This window comes from Pseudopodoces humilis, chromosome 33 (genome assembly GCF_049639895.1).
Source record: "Pseudopodoces humilis isolate 2021_Gansu_Grassland_sample_001 chromosome 33, ASM4963989v1, whole genome shotgun sequence".
Lineage (NCBI taxonomy): Eukaryota > Metazoa > Chordata > Aves > Passeriformes > Paridae > Pseudopodoces > Pseudopodoces humilis.
This window is the reverse complement of record NC_142232.1, coordinates 902,425-916,921: the sequence shown is the minus strand read 5'-3', so window position 1 is coordinate 916,921 and position 14,497 is coordinate 902,425. Positions and strand designations below refer to the sequence as shown.

The 14,497-nt window shown below is 51.5% G+C and overlaps 1 protein-coding gene across 1 annotated transcript in view; it reads right to left on the bottom strand.

Moving 5' to 3' along the window:
- Positions 1-6,598: 6,598 nt before the first annotated feature.
- The window catches only part of LOC102105282 (uncharacterized), a 48,482-nt gene continuing 40,583 nt past the window's right edge, over positions 6,599-14,497 (bottom strand). The window contains exons 2-4 of the mRNA XM_088068929.1: positions 7,517-7,695; positions 6,962-7,459; positions 6,599-6,876 (exon numbers count right to left, since the gene is read on the bottom strand). Of these exons, the coding sequence (XP_087925055.1) occupies positions 6,846-6,876; positions 6,962-7,459; positions 7,517-7,695 (708 nt within the window). The 3' untranslated portion in view covers positions 6,599-6,845. The remainder of the gene's footprint in view (positions 6,877-6,961; positions 7,460-7,516; positions 7,696-14,497) is intronic.

Here is a 14,497-nt window from a genome sequence, read left to right as displayed (position 1 = left end):
AAGCAAGGGAAATTGGGTTTTTGGCCACTGATGTTGAAAGACCCCCGAGCTGTTCACCAGTCTTCACAGAAGTAATTGTGAATGCCGTTTATTTCTATCTTTAGCACACCTTTTATAGGGTTCTACAGGGTCTGCGGGCAGAGCAAGCTACTATTGGCTAGTACACACAAGTTTACATTCTTATCCTTGTACACAGGAACATTGTTTTACTTTCTACAGGCAAGTTTCAAGGATTTTAGCCTTTAATATTGTGACTTATCCCAGAGGCTGGTTTGTGCAGACAGACCTTTACCAATATATAAAAATACAGCAACACACTGATGCTTCTGACTAAACCCAAAAATGCCTGTTCCTGTGCCAAAGGAACTGCACAGCCATCAGCCTGCTGCAGCACTGCTGCGGCATCTCAAAGAAGCATGTGGGCCTGTGCCTCAGCCCTGGAGCCCCCCTGGGCACATTTGTGAGCCACAGAGATGAGGCTGCAATGGTCATAAGGAAAGAGAAGAAGAAAGTCACAGAAGAATGGGGGAAGATGTAGAAGATGGTGGGAGGAGGAAGCCAGTGGGACCAAATGGGTAACTTTCATCCAAATTGGGAGCTACGAGGCAGGGACCCAAGAGATGTGGAATAGAGGCCCCATCACCTGTGACTTCCTCTCTAAGCTGAAAAGAAAAAGAATAGAGAAATAGCTGGGCTTTAGCTGTGTGTCTAGATATGAAGCCACATTACATTTTGGAATGGCTCCACACAAGTTCTTCAAGTTTTCTCCAAGCCTGCAGGTTCCCCTGCCCCAGGACCACCAGTGGCCAGTTTTGTTGGTTTTGCATGGGTTAAATTTTGGTGAGGAGGGAAGAAGCCAGCCATGGAAATGCTATTTCTGCTAAAAGGAGCTGCTAAAAGCTTTCTCCATGCCTGGCAAAAGCAATCACTGGCTGGCTCTGAGAAAAGGCCCATTGCTAAGCCAATTAGAAAAGCTGGAAACACTTTGATGACAACAGATTTAAGAGAGGAAAGAAACGTGGGAAGCTCTCTTTCTTTCTGCCCTCCGAGGGGTGGGGAGGGAGCACCGAACCCCTTCCCAGCAGGCCAGCTGTGGTGGTTTGGCATTTTAGGGAAAAAAGCAGAAAACACCCACAGAAGTGATTTCTCTGAGAGAGGCTGCTGGGAGTTTCTCTCTGCTTGAGATCAGGCCAATGGCCGGCCAGTTCTGAGAACTGACAGCATTTTGCAGCACTGAAAAGTGAGATCACCTTTGTGAATAGCACATTTAAAAACTCCAGCTGGGGAAGTTGTCTCTTTTTGTTTGCAGCCCTGAAAGGTACTGGAGCTGTGGTGTGGCTGGCCCCGCTCCCCGCGGCCTGTGTGGCCTGGGGGGGCTGGGCTGGAGCCCAGTGGCTCCGGGCTGGGGGGATGGAGACTGCGGGACTTCCCCCGGCCCCAGGCCAGGCCGGGCTCTGCTGTGGCCCCTCCCGGGAAGCCCTCCCAGTCCCATTCCAGTGGGGTGGCTGAAGCCCTCCCCAGGGGGACCCCGGCCCTAAGCTGGGCCGGGCCACGGCTGCTGACATCTCGCCCATCCCCGCCATGGCCGGCACAGACGGCTCCAAGCTGGAAACCGTCCCCTGCCTTCCAGCGGCTGCTGAGCTGAAATCCCACACCAGGAATACCTGCCACACCTTGGGCCACATTTAACCCTTCCACTACACTCATGAGACCTGCAGACTTCATCCCCTCTCCAGAGAGCGCAAAGTGGGAGCGATCAACACGTAAAAGACAACATCAAACATCAAGGTCAGTACGAGGAAGAGTCAAGCCTCAGATGGAAGGAGAATGAGGAGATGCTTTAATAAGCTGAGATAGTCTTTTGGTAGGGCCATGGAGATGGACAATAATGTTCTGAAAAATAACTCCTTTCATTAATGAAAGAGTATTGGGAGGAATGAAGGATTCAAAGTGTAAATCTGAGCAAAGGTATCCATTGATGAAGCCAAGCAGGTGGTGGAGTAGCTGTGATCCCATGAGACCCTTGAACAGAGAGAGAGAGATGAGAGCTGATGAAGACCCTTCGTCCCCAGGGAGAGAAGAAGAAAACTTCTGTTCCCAGAGATGATCACTGAGACAGATGAAGAGAATAACTCTTGAATAACTCATCCTTAAAATAATACCCCTTGAGTTCACGGCCCATGAAAACACCTCAGAGTGATGTGGAAATGGGAGGAAGGCACGATGGCAGAGTTTTGTCCTGGATGGCTGCTGTTCATAGAAATGAAAAGCCATGAGGAAACTCTTTTCTTGTGGAGAACTCTCCATGGAAAGACAAGAAAACAAGAAAACTCCTCTCCCTACAGAGACTGATGAAAAGACTGTTGTGTAGTTGGTACTGCATTAACATCCCAAGTTTTGTCTCTACATCTACAGCTGAGAAAGGAAAAAGTTTGGTGGGAAGAGAAAAGGTGTTCTGGAGATTTTATTCTGGTTTCTTATTAATTGTAGTCCCGTTAATAAAGTTATTTTCATTCCTTCTAAGTTTTAAGCCTGTTTTTCCCTTCTCCTAATCCATATCTCACAGTGAGAAATGAGTAAGTGCCCTGGAGATTTCAGCCAGCGCTAAACCCACCACATTATTTAGTGCATTAGCCAAAAAACTCAAATTAGTGAATCTAAGGCACTGCACCAGGCTGAAGCTGAGGATCCCCAGCCAAGCTGAGAGGGAGGAGAACACAGCATTTGTGGGATCCCTTCCAGTCTGACTTGCTTTAGCTGGAGCCTGGGGGAGGAGAGAGCAGGAGAAGGGTTGGCTGAGTCCTCTCCCCTCTGCCTTGCCCTTCTCTGCTGGATCCTCAGTTCATCCCACACCCACCCCAAGACTCCATCCCCATCCTACTGGTGCTGACGGGATTAAAGGAGATAAAGAGGAGATTAAAAAGATAGAGAGGAGAGAAAAAGAGAAGTTTAAATGCAGTTTAAATATGAAAGAAACACACATGTTAGTGACTGCTGAGAGTTCCAAGGGAGCTGAAGGGTTTGCGAAGGGACAGGAGCCCGTGAAGGGCTCAGGAGCTGCTGCTGCCGGGAGGGAGGAAATGCACCAATGGCTCCCAGCAGAGTCTGTGCTTTGAGGCTCTTTCCCAAACAGCTGCAGGAGGGAAAGCAGCTGAGTTTGGAGGAAGAGTTTTCTGCTGAGGTTTCCTGTTTGGAGCTGTCACAAGCTTGAGCTGCTCAAGGGAAACGCGGCTCTGCTTCCAGCAGGGCCCAACTGCCCGGGAGCACAACTTGGTTCCCTGGCCCTGAGCCAACGGGCAGCAGCAGCTTCTGTTCCCTCCTGGCTCTTGTGTCATTTCCAGCAGCACAAGACACACCAAGAAAAGCTCCTCCAGAACATGCCATGAGAAACACAACCTGATTTCATTGCATGAAGGAGCTCTGACAGTCCCACGGGCTCAGGTTTGTTTGTCAGTGAACAGAGCAGGGAAAAGCACAGACACATTCCCTGCACAGGGAATTCACAAGAGGAAAGTGCAGCGCTGGAGGATGTGCTTGGATACAACGTTCCCACGGCAGTTTTGGGGATAAAATCGTCAGGAGAGAGAAAAGAAAAAGTCCTACCAAGGGTGGGCTGGGGAGGGCTGGTGCTTCCCGGGAGGCTCCCGAAGCTCAAGAGGACAAAGCCCAGACCTTGTCCAAGCTGCGAGCTGGGTCTGAGCCAGAAACCAGGGGGTGGCAGAGACATTGCTGCTGAAGGGCTTCAGATTGCCAAAGCTAAAGTGTCCAGTATCAAGGAACAACTTGAGGTTATGGAAGTCCCAGTGCCCACGTTCCATCCCCTCATTTCAAGCTGAAAGCGGAGCTCCGTTTGTGACTCTGCTTTTTAATAATGAATGTCAAACTTCAACAAAATTCCCTTAAAGACCCCATGAAGTTTCACATTGTGAGAGCTCACTCGAGGCAGCCCCAACTCCTGCCCTGGTTCAGTCCCTGTCAAGCCCACTGTGCTTTCCAGCTGCTTTGCTCCAGCTCCCCCCAAATCACCATGAATTCCACTGAACTGAAACAAATCCAAGTCCTCGTGGGTCGGGACAAGGGCAGGGAGAGGTCACTCAGGTATCACCATCAGGGGCACAACAGCCCGACATAGGGAAATGAACTGAACTTAGGACTGAGCAAATCCGACCAGGAGAATGAGGATTAGAATCAATCTTGAGAATCACCTCCTCCCGCTCCTGAACTTTTCTGTCCGGGCCGCTGCTCGCGGGGCACAGAGAGGGGCCCGGCCGTGTCCCTCCAAACCTCCCTGGGAATCAGCCCAGAGCCCTCAGCCTTCCTTGTGCCCATCCCCGGGGCCCCTTGTCCCTCCCAATGGCTCCCGTGGCTCTCCCAGTCCATCCCAGCCTCTCCCAGTCCCCGTCTGTCCATCTCGCCCCTCCGTGGAGCCTCCGACCCTCAGCCAATCAGAGCGCGTCTCTCTGATGACTCATCAGTTGCCGGGCAGATCCACAGAGCCGAGAGCCCCGCGCTGGACTCGGCCTCCCAGGGCCGCGCACTTCATTCCCAGTCCCTCCCAGTGCCACCACAGTCCCTCCCAGTGCCACCACAGTCCCTCACGGTGCCAACACAGTCCCGCCCAGATGACCCAGAGTCCCTCCCACTCCTTTTTAGCCCATTCCCAGTCTCTTCCGAGTTCATTCCCACTCCACTCCCAGACCTCCACACTCTCTTCCAGTGTCCCAGTATCCACTCTCATCTCTTTCAGTGCCACCCCAGTCCCTCCGAGTCCATTCTCAGTCCCTCCCAATGCCACAGCACTCGTCTCCCATCTCTCCCAGTTCCCCCCATCGTGTCCATCTCGCTGGTGCCCTCCAGCTCCCAGCCCGGCCCCGGCCGCCTGCTCTGCTCCCTGATGGATTTCTCCCCTGCCCACATCCAGCTGAGCTGCTCCCAGGGCCAGCAGCGGCTCTCGGGCCACGTGCTGGCCACTGCCGTGCTCCCCAGCGGGGACTGGAGCCAGCAGCTCCTGGTGCTGCTGGAAACCGCCCCCGGCAATGCGGGCTCAGCTCCAGCTGCCAGGTGGAGCACGTCAGCCTGGAGCACCCCCTGAGCCGGCACTGGGGCACGGCCCGGCCCCCACAGCGCCGGGGGCAGCGGGGGAGGCACTGGGGGGGCCCAGAGGGGGATTGGGGTGTGCTGGGAGGAACTGGGAGGGAGTTTGAGATGGCCTGGTTTAAACTGGGGAAGGGATTGAGGTGCTTAGGATGGCTGGGAAGGGGTTTGAAGGATGTTGGGGAGGGTGGGATGAGGTTCTGGGGGTCCTGGTGGACACTGGGAGGGAGTTTGGGGGTGCTGGGTGTCACTGGGAGGGATTTGAGTGAGCCTGGAGGAGCTGGAAGGAGACTGGGGATTGGAAAGCAGGGATTGGGATGAGGTTGGTTGTGCTGGGAAGAGACTGGGAGGAGTCTTGATGAGTCCTGGTGAGGCTGGGAAGGGACTGGGAGAGGGTTTGGGGGTCCTGGGGAAGTGGGGAGAAATTGGGAGGGGGTTGTGGGATCCTGAGAGGAACAGGAGGGGCTCTGGTGAGTCCTGGGGAGGCTGGGAAGAGACTGGGAGTGATTTAGCAAAATAGCAATATTGATCTGGTATCAATATCAATTTGTTAATGGACAAAAAACCTCTCCAACAGTTTAAAGTTACAAAGTGGATGTTTAATCACAGCACTGGGCGAGTGCGGGAGTCACCCCTTAATACGCACTGCAAGTTGACAAAAGATTCCAGTGTCTATTTATTTACAAAAGGCTTGAATATCCAAAATACTAATACATATTAATAATAATACATATTCATAATGCTAACACCTCCCATGCTCCACTTCAGACTAAAATTCATGGTAATGAGTTTAAAACGTCATTATGCCTGTGTGGTTGGCTCTGTAATTTGAGGAGGGGGTAGTTTTGGCGAGGAGAAGCAATCAAGAGATGAAGGAAAACTGCTCTTCCTCACTCTCACCTTTCTGCCTTTACAATGGTTGACAGTACAAATGACATTTGGTACAACTCCAGTTTCCGCCCTTGTGACTTTTAAATGGGTTTCCAGATGTGAGGTCTGTGATCTTCCTGAACCCATTTATCACTTTCTCTTTTCTCATTATAAGCACATCTAAACAAACATACAATGACAAGTAATTTTTTACCTCCGTCCAAGATTATCTCAAATCCTGCTTCTCGCTTAATCATTAACTAATTCCAGCAAGGCCAATCTCTAGCTAAGAACTCTAACTTTTCTAAAATTCTTAATTGTTTAAAATTAATGACTCCAAAGGAGGTTTCAGAGGGTCCTGGGTGGACTGGGAGAGACTGGGAAGGTCCTTGGAGGGGCTTGGGGTGTCTGTGAGAGGTTTTGGGGGTCCTGACCACTGCAGACCCACAGGGATTCCGTCAAATGCTGCCCACAGCAAGAGGCTGATGGAGATTGGAGTCTCCTTGTTGGGCTTTGTCTTCCTGGCACTGGGGCTCTGCTTCTGCCTGTGCAGGAAGGTGAGGGGGGGTCCCGGGGATCGTGTCCTCCCACTCCCAGAGCGTGTGTGCTCCTCCCAGGGACCCCCAGTCTGGTGTCACCCCCTTTTCTCTCCCCACAGAGCTCCTGAGGCAGTGGCAAAAGGTTCTCTAGGATTAAAAGTCAACAAATCCAATCTCCCCCAAGGAATTCCCATTGTTGGTTCATGTCCCAATGGATGTTGCTGTCCCGGTGTTCATCCAGGTGCCCACAGGGAGCCAGGAAGATGTGGAACCTCCCAGCCAGGTGTCTTCCCAACACGGATCACCAGGACCACGGATCACCAGGGCTCTGCCCAACGGGGGTCACTGGGGATCATCCAACGCCGATCCTCCCATGGGGGATGGAGCTGGAGCAGCGCACGAAGCTCTTCCCGCACTCGGGGCACTCGCAGGGCTTCCCTTACTGGTGCCTCCGTTGGTGTTGGGACAAGTTAGAGCTCTGTGAGAAGCTCTTCCCACACTGGGGACACTCGTAGGGCCTCTCCCCACTGTGGATGCGCCGGTGCCTGATGAGGGTGGAGTTGAGCTTAAAGCCCTTCCCGCAGTCGGGGCAGCGGAAGGGCCTCTCGTCTGTGTGAATCCTCTCATGTTGGAGGACACTGGAGCTGGTCTGAAACCTCTTCCCACACTGGGGACACTCGTAGGGCCTCTCCCCAGTGTGGATGAGCTGGTGATTTCTCAGATTGGAGCTCTGACCAAAATTCTTCCCACATTCCAAGCAGGTGTAGGGCCGTTCCCCCGTGTGGATCACCTGGTGTATCATCAGGTTAGAGATATCTCTGAAGCTCTTCCCACATTTCCCACACTCATAGGGCTTTTCCCCAGTGTGGATCATCTGGTGTTTCCTCAGGGTGGAGCGTTCGCTGAAGCTCTTCCCACATTCCCCACACTCGTAGGGCTTTTCCCCAGTGTGGATCCTGTGGTGCCGGATCAGGTTAAAGCTCTTTCTGAAGCCCTTCCCACATTCCAAGCACTTGTGGGGCTTCTCCCCCAGCTCTGAGCTCCGGCTGGATCTCTGGCCGTGTTCCTGGCACTGGGGGGATCTTTCCTCCTCGCAGCTCCCTGGACTGGGTTTGCAGCCCCTCCTCGTGCAGGATCTCTGGAACTTTTTCTCCTCCTCTTCCATCTGGATAAAATTTGGGAATGAAAATTCCTGGTTAGGAGGAAAAAAAGAGAGGAGAGCTCCTTGGGCTGGGGGTGCCTCTGTTGGGAAGGTAGAATTAGAAAGAAATTATAAATATGACTCTTTAGCCAGAAAGGTAAAGAAGAAATACAAATGAAAGCACGGTTTGAATAATTCAAAGAAACCAGGCTGGTATGCCAGAACACGTTCTTTCCCCCAGTAAAACTAAGCTGAGACCCCTCTTCCCAGCCTTATAAGGAAAGGTCTGAAGGACCCTGAGATAAAACAGCGATTTCTATAGGTCGCACACAAATGTTACTGTTTTAGTATACTTAGAAAGATTGGTTAGTAAAGGAATAGAATATTCAATGTATAGGTTATATAAATAATTGTAAAAGAGAGTTCTCTCTCTTGGCTCTCTTGGTTGTCTTAGTCTCTCTTAACTCTTGGCTCTCTTGCTACTCTCTCTTGGCTCTCTCTCAGCTCTCTTGTTTCTCTCAGCCTTCTTGCCTCATGCTTTCTACACTCTTTCTGCTCTCTTTTTCCTGCTCTTTCCTCCTCTTCTTTATCCTCTTTTTCCCGGCTCTCTCACTTCTGTTCTGTTACTCTCTTTCTTAGCAATCTTAAAGTCTTGAACTCATGTATTCATATTTTACCCCCTTTTGTATTGTTCTCTCCAAGCCTGCTTTGCGCTATGTCTGTTGGATCATAGCAGGCTCTCTGTCTCTCTCTCTCTCTCTGCCATGCCCTGAAATAAACTACTAACATCTAACTTGACTATAGAGGTCTCTGCTGTGTCTCAGACCGTCCACTCCCGAAGCGTCTCCTACATGCCTCCTTGCTCAGGTTCGTCTCAGAAAGACATTGGGCATCTTGCGTCTGTAAGAACCTCAAAAACAACAAGATTCAGCCCAAACATCAAAACACAGATCAAAAACTACCCAAACAACAAGATACAGCTAAAATCCCCTGCACAATAGAAAGGTTCAGCCCCTGCTAGAAACCAAAGCACCAACGTTTACCACAAAAAAACTCAGAAACACCAAGATTCAGCACAGTGAAAATCATGGATCGCCCACTCTGGTCACCCGCTGCATGTGGGGAGGCAACGCACCTGGGGCTGGGGGAGCTGCAGATACAGGGATGAACTTTGTGCTGCTTCCTCTTCCTGCTCCTCTTCCTCCTGTGTTCCTACTCGACCTCATATTCCTCCTCCTCCTTCTGCAAACCCCAGGTATATATTTTGACCATTTTGTTCCTCACCCCTGCTTCTCCTTCCCTTCTCCTCCTGCCCCCAGGCCCAGCACCCACTGCCGCCTCCCTCTTCCCCCCCAGTCCCACAGCATCCCACCGCAGGGGCACGGATGGAGCTGGGCCAGCTCGGCCTGGGGCAGCGCTGGGCTCTCGGCCGCTTCCGCCCGCACTCGCTCCCCACTGCAGCCGCTCCCGCCACCACAGCGCGGGGGGGCCCGGCCTTGGCGCTCCCCCCTCCCACCTCCCCAAATTCCCCTCAAGGGGGGCGCCAAGGCCCGGGGGGGAGGGGCGCAGCTGGGCTCCAGCTGGGCAACGCTGGCAGCTGCGGCTCTGCCTGGACACTGATGAGTCATCAGCGCCGCGCGCTCTGATTGGCTCAGCCCTGCCTGAGCCCTGCGCCTGCACCAAGGGGGGACACCCTGCTCCAGGGGGGATGGCCCCAAAACGGGGGAACCCCAGCAAAGGAAGAACAACAAAGGCTCTTTACAAACTGATCCCGTCAACCTCATTGGACACAGGGCCAGGGACGTGGACATAAGGAAGTGACAGGAGGAGCCATCAGCTGCAGAAAATGTTATTAATTGATGACACAGACTGCTGCTCAGCCAAGGTCCTGCTAAATTCATCAACTTCCAGAAGAACAACAAAGACTTAACACAGCCATCAATATCGTTAGCTATACAAAAGTGGGGTGCATATTAAGGGGGTATGTAGGAGGTGCATTGGGAAGTCTGTACCTCTCAAGTACTTCAGCCAAAGGGGAAACGAAGAGGGAGATGTGGCCGGGAAAATTAGAATGAAAAAGAGGCTGTGTCTGCCAACAACTGGAGAGACCCCATGGGAAATGTCCCATGGCCTCTCCCTTTTTTATGAATGAAATCACTGTGACAGGACTCCTCTGTCTTCCTTGTGGACAGAAACCTCTGGGGATGTCAATTTTTCCACACACCTTGCGGCTCCTCCGCAATTCCTTCCACCGTCCGGGCCGGCGGGCAGTGAGTGCAGCTGAAGGTGCCTCACCCAGTTTGGGGGATCGGCTCCCTCGGCTGGCGGCGGCACCGGGGATTGATTGGGTACCCGAGAGTGAGCAGGAGACAGACAAGTGACGGATCAGGGGGGCTGTCAAGAGTCGGCAGGGAGAGAGCACTGAAAATCTCAGCAGTGACTCCAGTGGCATCTTCAGGGAGTAAACATGGCAGGGCACCCAGGGAGGGGACAAAAGGGAAAGCCAGAATGGGGTCCCAGCAAAAGGGATGAAGATCCCAAAATATCTCTCAAGGGTCCCTTGGGAGCACGTGGAGGTCATCTGCACATTCTCCCAGAGGGAATTAAGGACATGGACACCCAGGGGGGCAAGAAGGGAAGTCCAGAAGGGATTTAGACAACAGGGGATGGATGGGGTTGGTGTGCTGGGAAGGGACTGGGTGAAGGGGAGTGTGCAGGAATGTGCTTAAGGCAAGAAGCAGCAGGAGCAATCAATGGGGTATGAAAAATGATGATGGAAAAGAAGAGGAAGAGAAAAATACTGAGGATTGGGATGTGTTTCAGAAGGGTCTTATCCTCAGAATTTGCCAGCTGACTCAGATCCTTTGTATCCCAGTTTTCCAGGCCAGGAAAAGAAGGAGGTCAGGATTTCAGGGGGTTTCTCTGAGCTGGGAGCGGCAGGAGCGGGCGCAGAGCTGCGGCACCGGGAGCACGGGCTGGGGGCCTGTGGGGAGCTGTGGGGCCGGGCCGGGGCTGTGGGGCAGCCGGGGCTCAGCGCCGGGCGCTGCCTGAGCCCAGCACCCCCCGGGCAGGGCCGGCAGTGGCCCCCGGCCCCCAGGAGGCTGCGGGACGCCCCGGCCGCTGCCCGGCCCCGTGGAGCTGCCGGCCCTGCCCGCCGGGGGGGCCGCCTTTGGACACTGCGGCAGGACAGGGACCGGCTCTGGGATACGGGCTGGGGAGGGGAGCCTCAGCACAGCGAGCACGAGGAAGGAACAGCTCAGAAATGGGGATTAGACCTGCAAGGATCCAGAGGATCTTTTAAGCATTTCCTGGTGGGTCCCTGGAGAAAGGAAGGATTTTGCAGAAAGCTCAGCAGCTGCCACAGGATGAGCACCCCCAGGCACTGAGGGGGGCTGCAGCAGGGCCAGAAGAAGCCCCTGCAGCACTTGCTCACAAAGGCTCAGCAGCTGAATGCAGCAAGGGATGAGCAAAAGGCCAAGCTGAAGGCAAAGGCCATGGCACAGTTCCTACAGCCCCTGAGGGATCAAGCCCAGGGCCCAAGGGGGCCCCAGCACCCAGGGGACACCCTCGGCCACAAGCACCTGGCACAGGCATTGCCCTCCTGGCCAGGGGACAGCCCACCCAAACAGCCCCTGGCAAGGAATCAGCCTTCCAGCTGCAGGGCACAAGGACACTGCAAGCACAGACAGGAGCACCCTCAGCACGAGCAAGTCCAGCCCTTGATGGACACGGATTCTTAGCGGTGGCACAGCTCCCATTCCACCAGGGACCCACCACACTGCAGCCCTTGGGAACATTCAGGGTGGCTCTGGATCCAGAGGAGACCTTTCCTGATGGACACAGGGGCCTCTCCATCCACTCGGAATCTTACACCTAAGGGGAGTAAATTGTTACGGAGTATTTAAATTATTAAGGCACTAAGTGGGAAAGATGAGTGGGTGTGTTTCATTCAACCACTATTAGCAGATGGGGGGGATGGGTTTAAAATGCAGGAGCTTTTATTTGCTCACAATTGTGATTGTAATTTACTGGGAAGGGATTTGATGGCTAAATGGGGAATGCAAATTAATGTTGCAAAAGGGGATACAGAGGCTGGTTCTGTTGTACCTCTGTGTCAAATGTCTGGCAGAGCCTAGGCTGAAGTGAACCCACAAGTGTGGGCAGCCCCACGGAAATTGGCAAAATTAGATATGGAGCCTCTCCAAATTTCCCTGAAGCAACCAGGACAAGAGGTGTCGAAAAGCAATCCCCTGTTCCAAGGGAGGGAAGGAAGGGCTCACAGCCTGTCTGTGAGTCCTGCTCAAGGCACGGCTTGGGGAGCCAGGGATGGCTCCCTAGAATGCTCCTATCCTGCCAAACAAGAAATCCAATGGAATCCACAGAATGCTGCAGGACCCAAGAATAAGAAATGAGATGATGAAACCGAGGCACCCCACAGGCTCAGATCCTTACACCATCCTCAACCAGGTGCCCTCCTCACACTGCTGCCATTCAGAACTTGATGCAAAAGATGCTTTCTGGGGATCTGCCCACTTCCAGAGGATGCAAACACAATTCTGCCTTGGGCTGGCAACAAGAGCTAGAAGGGAAAATGCTCAAGACATGGACGGTCCTTCTGCAGGGATGCACGGAAGCACCGGCCTTATTGGGGCAAGCCTTGCAGGAAATATCAAAGGAATTGACCTCACCCCCAGGGACTGGCTTAATGCAGGATGTGGATGACTGGATCCAGTCAGGAGGACAAGGAGAAGAGGTAGAGGAAGCCTCTGTGAAATGGCTTCATTTTCAGGCTAAAAAGCAGCTTTGAGTATCTGAAATAAAAGTGCAAATAGTGGAGAAAATGGTTAAATAATTTGAGACCTATTTTGACTGAAGGCTTGTGGTGTATTGACTCTGAGAGGGCCCAGGGAATCTCAGACATAACATTTCCTGGGACTAAAATGGAGCTGGAATAATTCTTACAATTAACAGGGAATTGCGGGATCTGGATTGAGGATTCTCTCTTCTAGCCAGAACATTGTGTGAATTTTTTACCCCCAGATAGCCTCAATGTTATGGAGGGGACATAAGAGAGAGAACAAAACTTAACAAAATGAAAAAAATAAAATGATTGATGCCCCAGCCATGGCTCTTCCAGACTCAGAAATCTGAATTGGAAGGGAATATTAAACAGGCCACCCCTGAGCCTGCACTGAAGGCAACGCAGCAGCAGCCAGGGCTCCCCAGCGGGGGAAGCCCCTGGGCCTGCCCACAGATCCTCTGCTCAAATCCTCGGCCTGGGCACCCTCCTTTGCCATCTCCAGCCACTGCGGGACAATCCTTGCTCTCACTCTTGCAGCTTCAGGCCTTTCTGTGCCTGCCCTCGCCACAGCTGCTGGGGAAGGCACCGGGACAATTCCACTCTGCCTCTCAATTCCACTCACACTCTGCCCTGCCTGGGATTAGCTGCTGGCAAAATAGACCAACTTTAAAATGGCTTCAAATCTTATTTCTCTGCTCACACTAGGTTTGCCTTTGCCTTGGGGAAAGGAATTTTAAAGGGTTTTTTTAAGGGATGTTCCACCACTCAGCAGAGATGAAATTAACATCTCAACAGACTGGGAATAGCCCAAAAGATTCTCCCCAAGATAACGACCATCAACATGTGCATGAAATTATTCCAGGTGCACATTCTGGCCAGAATCAAGTAATGCCTTATTTCTCTAAAGACATTGTTGAAGAGTTTTTGCTTTTCACAGTTTCAGTGAAAGGATTACACCATTAGAATAATTTTTCATAATAATTTTACTTCTATATTGTAGGTTCTGTTTGGGACAATGTTGTGAGAATCACTTTTTAGTTTTAGGAGAAGAAAAAGGAAATACTTGATTGCTTTGTAATTTCTCTTTATGTTTGTGTGTGGCTCGTAGTGATGGCAAAATGATGGTATGAGTTTTTTGATGTTCACGTTTAAGATGTATTTTGAAAAACTAGAAGAGCTTTAAAGGTGACCCTTTAACTCGTAAACCATTAAGAGAATATTTTTTGTCAAAAAAAGAAAAGGACCAAAGAAGTCACGAGCAGGGAAGTGGGGAGAACACTTGAATCACCCACAGCTGCCCAGGAAGAGAAGCTTTGCTACCACAAGTTCAGGGAAATCAGTTGGGAATTCCAAGTATGTGATGATTTAATGAGAGAAAAGCTGACAATTGATGCAGCCCTGGCTGGAGTGAAACAGAAATTAAAAATTAGCAAATAAACACAAAGAAATGCTTGACTAAAAGGGGGGTTTGACAAAAACCATACCCTGACACTCTGATCCACAAGAACAAGAAGAGAGTCAGACTGCAAGATAAGATAAGGAGCCAGAATACACAAACAAGATGCAAAGACAATGGCACCACAAGATAAAGGAGATTCTTCAGACCCTAAGCCTGAAAGAACAGATTTAAAGTTCCAAATGTGGCCAAAGGACTGAAAGGGGCATGGAGTTAATTGTAATATGAAGTGAGGACAAGCAGAGTTAAAAAATGAATATGTATTAGGCGTATCTTGTAAACCTAGTCTGTAAAAGATAAAAAGAGAAAACCAAATCAAAAAGGTGCGCATGCTTTTCAGAGGAGATATCCCACATGTACCTCAGCGCTGAATAAATTCATACTTACTCTTATAACTACTCTGCGAGTTATAGAGTTCTTTTTATTTCGCATATCAGGAGGGAGCACCCAAAAATGGGGAAAAGATGAACGACCACCAGAACAAATCCTGCAACACCATGGACCAGACCCCGGGAACCCTGATGAATTCATATCAGGTACCAGAGAAACCATTTATCATTTCAATGGCATAATTAGATTACAGGATGTCATTGAAA